We start from the raw sequence: 5795 nt of genomic DNA, 5'->3' as shown, positions 1-5795 counted from the left end.
TAATCTGGAATCATCTGGATAGAAAAGTGGGATATCTTCTTACTCACAACTCCTATGAGATTTATTCAACTTCCTGGTTATCTCTACTGATTAGTGGTTCCCAATCAAGCTTCTTACATCGTAGTTGATCCTGGTTTGATAATTATCATGAAGATATTGCCATATGTCCGAACAGGCTAATCTGGAATCATCTGGATTGAAAGTGGGATATCTTCTTACTCACAACTCTTATGAGATTTATTCAACTTCCTGGTTATTCTCCACTGATTAGTGGTTCCCAATCAAGCTTCTTACATATTGGTTCATCCTGGTTTGATAAGAATCATGAGGGACGGTATCAGATCTCTTATTCACTTCATAGTTCCGTTTCATCATTTTGCAATATAAGTTACTTCTCGATTTTTCTTATTTTCTATTCAATATAAGTTTTGACTTTTCTCTATATCTGTTGTATCCTATCATATCATGGTTTCTAGTCAACATCCTGGTTTCTCAATTCTTGCAGGCATCAAGTTTGAATGGAAGGGTCAAAGAAGATGATGAAGCGTCCTATAGAGGCGGTTTACGGATCAGATGCTTGTGAAGGTTACTCGAAAAGAAAAGAGGAAACCGCTGAGCACTACCGGGCTCTACTTCGTTTGTCCAAAGAACACAGGCTTTCTGAAAATGAATGGAACGAGGCATCTAGCAAAGCAAATGCCATTGCTGCCCAGATTGAGTTGCTTGGCGAGATTATCAATGCTGATGGAAAGTTTGACTTCATGGCTGAGTTGGAGAAACTGAAGTTAGAGCACATGGAAGCAGAGGGATTTCTTGGTGTTGTGAAGGTCAAAGTTCCTGATTGGATTAAGCTTGAGGAAAAGTGGATATTGGATGAGTAATCTCATGTTATCTTCTTCTGCTTTGCACACCTATTGTTTTTCTTGTTTTTCTTCCTGTACACCTTTGTCAAAGTGTTGCACACCAGTGTGTCTCTTCTTTTACTCCCCGTACACCTTTGTTCAAGTGTTTCACACCTAGTGTTTATCCTTGTTATTTGTCATTCCGTACACCTTTGTTAACGTGTTGCACACCAAGTGTTTATCTAACATTTCGTAGATAGGGTAATGTTTTGAAATGCAAATGATAATATTTTATAAATAGTTTGGTGCCGGAATTTTGCAAACAGAAGAAATGCAACATGATAATATTTTAAAGTTTCTCAATTATTGCCTTGAGTTGAGCAATCTCATCTGCGTTTTTCTTCGAGGCTTTGTCTATTTCGTCGATCTGATAACCAAGGTGTGCAATCTCGCCGTCGTATTTCTGGGAAGCTCTGTCGATTCCATCGACCCGATATTCAAGGCCACCTAAGCTACACATCCTTGATTCGTTCTCGCCTACTTTTGCCTTCAAACGTCGGGTTTCTTCTTCAATAGCCTCGGTCCATTCTTTCTTTATGTGCAACCCATCATTTTGTAGAGAACACCATAAAGTTACCGTCAAGTCTTTGCAACCAAAGCCAAAAATTACTTGGGAGATCAGAACTTGCCTTGAAATCTTTGCATACAAAGTATTTATTCGGAATGGATTCCGCTTCTGTTGAGATCTGAATGATAATCTGGCTTCCGCATGGACAGCGTTCCGGAATCCCAAAGTCAGAGTCGTTTACGAAATATACCATCTCCATATACGATTTCCCATCCGAGTCGCTGCTGGTATCCGACATTTTGAGAGAAATTTCAGTGAGCAAAGAAAGAGAGAAACAGAGATGGAATTAGGTCGAAGATGGAGAAACAAGAGAGGGTAGGTATATAAAACTTGTGAGCGTAGGTGTCACCAACAAAACGATTAACACTCATTTATGTTTACTGTGCACTTTATTTCAAATTTTAAATTTGAGATATTTGAAATTTGAAATAACCGTCTCGATCCAAACCAAAAACCCGACCCGACCCAGGTTTTAAAACTCATTATTTTCCCCAATTCGATTTTAGGGCTGATTGGGTTCATTTTTGTTGAAAGTGGAGAGAGAAAGAGAGAAAGAAACAAAGAGAGATGAAATTCGGTGGCAGAGGGCGCTATAACGGAAAGGGAAAGGGAAAGGGAAAGGGAAAGGCTGATGAAACCCAATTGCTTTGTCACTGTGGGGTGCCTGCGAAGTGTGCTCAAGCTTGGACAAACAAAAATCCGGGTCGAAGGTTCTACGGGTGTGTACGCTGGAAGGTAGTATCTAATTTGTGTATACTGTATGTATTGTTGTGTTATTTTGTGAAATTGTATTCATTTCTCTTTTTGTTTTAGACTCCACTTGATTGTGGGTTTTTTCAATGGATCAATGACGTAGAACCTTCCGTATGGCAAAAGCAAGCTTTGATTGAAGCTAGGAACGAAATCTGGCAGAACAGGAAGACTATAATGGAATTGAAGAAGATCATTTCGCAACACGAAAGTGAATTGGGGAAAAATGCAGATCTCGAAGAAGACATCATAAACGGGTTTCTGAAGCTCCGATTTGTCCTCCTAGCGTGTATTTTGGTATCTCGCCATCTGTTGTAACCGTCTGGAACATTTTTAATGTTGGTGACAACATATGTGTCATAACCTTTGAATTAGTAATTTATATTCAGACAATTTCGGTTAATATCGTCTAAGAACCAGAAGTATGCTATGTTGGCGAATAGCAGCAATTATGTAAAATAGCCCTACGGGGATTATTTAAATCATTGATAATAATGATGTGGTTCATGTCAAATTTCCAACTACTCATTGATGAACGTATTAAATTAAGTAAAAATTTCCAAGCGTGTGAGTTTAATAATGAAGTTATTGTCCCACCCACATTTGTAACCTAACACTGTCAAATCCACTAATATCATAAACGTTCAGAGATGGGGAACACAAAAAATCAAGAGTTTTGGCAAAATGAAGCTGTAATTGATGCTAGAAACAAAATTTAGGAGAAAAAGAAGAATATAATGGAAGGTGTACAATTCGAAATCCAACTTCGTGACAGGAAAAGAACGTACACTTTATAAAGAAATCGTATTCCTACAAACAAAAGGTGCATCCCAACTACATTTAAAATTATAAATAGATACTAAATGGGGTAGTATTACATATTGTGTTGTTTTTTTTTTCAAACGTACACCGCCATAAACAAGCTGCACACCAAGTTAATATTTTGTTCATAGTTCTTCAGTACCCATAAATGGTGTATACCAACTCAATTTAAGATAATAAGTCGATGCTGAATGCGGTAGTATTACATATAAAGTAAGTTAAGTATTGACTTTTTAAAAGCGTTCACCGGCTGAAAACCGCCGCACAGCAAGTTAATATCTTGTTACAGTTTGTCAGTACATATTTCAGATAAATATAATTGAAGTATCTATGGCGTGATGTAGAGGAAACAACATAAATCACAATACGGCAAATGATACTACTGGAATGACATAGGAGAAATACTGACAGATATTCCATAAATAATATTTAAAGCATTTGAGAAATATGGCAGCAAATCCAAAACAACCTGCAGTTTTTGCAAGAACCTTCAAAGATTTCTGTGTAGTCATGGCCGTAAACGCACTTTGGTTTCTTGATTAAGCCATCATCTGGAAACTTGAAAGATTCCCCATATTTGTTCTAGTTCAGGTCTTCCGCTCCAAAATTTCTCAATAGCCAATCTATGTCTTCTCCCATTTCAACAGTCCCTTCCGATCAAAGGTCAATGTGATAGGCTGCGAACTGCTGAAACACTTTGCTGGCTTCTTTGTCTTTGCCGAGACAAACATTGAATATGCCGACAGCGAGGGTTGACAGTCCATCCATTGGGACATTTTGTTCCAATTTTTAATACTTTCCTCAAGTCCTACGCTGGGTGCTGTAAGGATACCTTCATAGTAGATTGACTTTGTGTTGCCAGCTCTGACGCACTTGAGATGAAGCTCCCGCATCTGACCACCTTTGCGTATTTGACATGTTATACCGGTGGTTATCATTTCTCTGACATCACATATGGCCAAGACTGACGGTCGGTGTGCGAGTGCGTAACCGCGTTTCCCAGCCCGCAGAAAAGCACCAAGATTGTAGAATGATTCCCAGGCGATGCGGTCGATGATGTTGCACAAAATATCGTCGGGAAGATTTGGTAGTATTCGATTTCCCATACTATTTGAGTAGATTTCAGTTGCTGGATGGAGTTTTTTGGTTGGTCTGTATTGAATAGGTATAACACCGATAATACATACTTTAATAGAGAAGTAGAGAAAACGTGTGAGGTTGATACTGAAGTTATTGTCCCACCCACATTTGTAACCTAACACTGTCAAATCATGCGTTATTGCTTCTCTGGTTAGTGGATTAAAAAATATTTAAAATTCCATTACTTTAAAATGAACAATATTCCATAAATTTAAATATTAACAATAGTCCACTCTCCTATAAATTTATATATTAAACGTTCAGAGATGGGGAACACAAAAAATCAAGCGGGAGTCGCAATGTTATGAGGTAAACGTCAAGAAACCAAAGACGTTTACATATTTTCCCAATGACAAAAGCAAGGAAAACCGGTTTTGGGCTTAAAGTCGCGTAGGAAAAGAGCAACCTTTTTAATCATGAAGCAGGAGTCACACATGTCTTCACCCTTGGTGTGCTCAACATCCCAATGAGTCCATCGCCGGTGATTAATAGCAGCACAGTGGCAACTGTAGAACAACGGAATGAATGTTTCTATGAACACTTCCTTCTTTTTTATGAACGCTGGCCAATGATCCCAATTCCAATTGACTCCGCAAGTGTAAATCGAGACAAGTATTCGTCATCCTGATCGTATATTTTCATTGTCATTGCGTAGGTATACAACGCTCTCTCGCATCCTGCATCAGCCGCGCTCCTTATAAGCGCGAGTCCCTCTTGGTGACTTTCGTGTACGTAGAATAAGTCTACACCCTTGATGTATAGAGTACTTCGATTTCCCTCCCTCAAGGACCTTGCCAACAATCTACGGCTCATCCTGACATTCGAAGGATGCTTGAAGAAATCGAGTGTAGCATACACCCTACGATCGTCTCCTAACGCTTGCATTGACTTGCAGGTAGCACGGAGTCTATAAAGATCGCCAAAAGAGTTTTGTGTCACGCGTTGCACAACTAAAGCTTGAACCTCAGTGGGGAGACTAAGTATCGAGAATTCTGGCATTATTGGAAGAAATATGGAGATACTCAAGTACTATTGGGTGACATATATACTGTCGAAGAGTTGGGACGGTTGAAGTTTACAATTCGAAGTAGACAACCCTTCGGCAACAATAGCTATTGCTTTGGAAACCGTTCTGCTTTATCGAGAAGACAACAATTCGAAGTATGCGTCTCTTCGTTAATGTCACTTCGTCACTGTTTAAGTCCTTATAAATACCTTGATTTTTGCACATATTCCACATCCCTTCATCTCACTACCGGAATCATCAAAAATAGGCTGATAATGCCAGAATTCCCGATAGAGAACCTCCCGACAGATCTCCAGGGCTTTGTGGTTCAACGCATGACACGTAACGGCTGCCAGGATCTTCTTACACTCAGGTGTACTTGCAAGTCTATGCGTGCGTTGACATACGATGTAGAGGTTTATGCTTCCTTGGATATGTTGAGTATCCCTTGGAGGATAGGGATGTTTATGCTTCCTCCTCTGTTGAGAAGATGCTATCAGGAGGGGAACCCAAGTACTCTTTACATCAAGGGTGTAGAGTACTTCTATAGACAAGATCGTCAAGTTGAGGGCCTCTCTTTGATAAAGAGAGCAGCATATGCAGGATA

At 39.4% G+C, this 5795-nt stretch overlaps 1 protein-coding gene across 1 annotated transcript; it reads right to left on the bottom strand.

Annotated features, from left to right (window-relative positions):
* Positions 1-4734: 4734 nt before the first annotated feature.
* LOC108829570 (F-box protein At2g35280-like) lies at positions 4735-5181 on the bottom strand. Its single transcript, XM_018603201.1, has one exon. It carries the CDS (start codon positions 5179-5181, stop codon positions 4735-4737), a length of 447 nt encoding a protein of 148 aa, XP_018458703.1.
* Between the last annotated feature and the right edge of the window lie 614 nt (positions 5182-5795).

Source organism: Raphanus sativus, chromosome 7, assembly GCF_000801105.2.
Source record: "Raphanus sativus cultivar WK10039 chromosome 7, ASM80110v3, whole genome shotgun sequence".
Taxonomy (NCBI): Eukaryota; Viridiplantae; Streptophyta; class Magnoliopsida; order Brassicales; family Brassicaceae; genus Raphanus; species Raphanus sativus.
The sequence above is the reverse complement of the archived record's forward strand: the minus strand, read 5'-3'. Positions and strand labels throughout refer to the sequence as shown.

Excerpts from the sequence above, each read along its gene's own strand:
- LOC108829570 (XM_018603201.1), bottom strand. The coding sequence starts at position 5,181 with ATGCCAGAATTCTCGATACTTAGTCTCCCCACTGAGGTTCAAGCTTTA.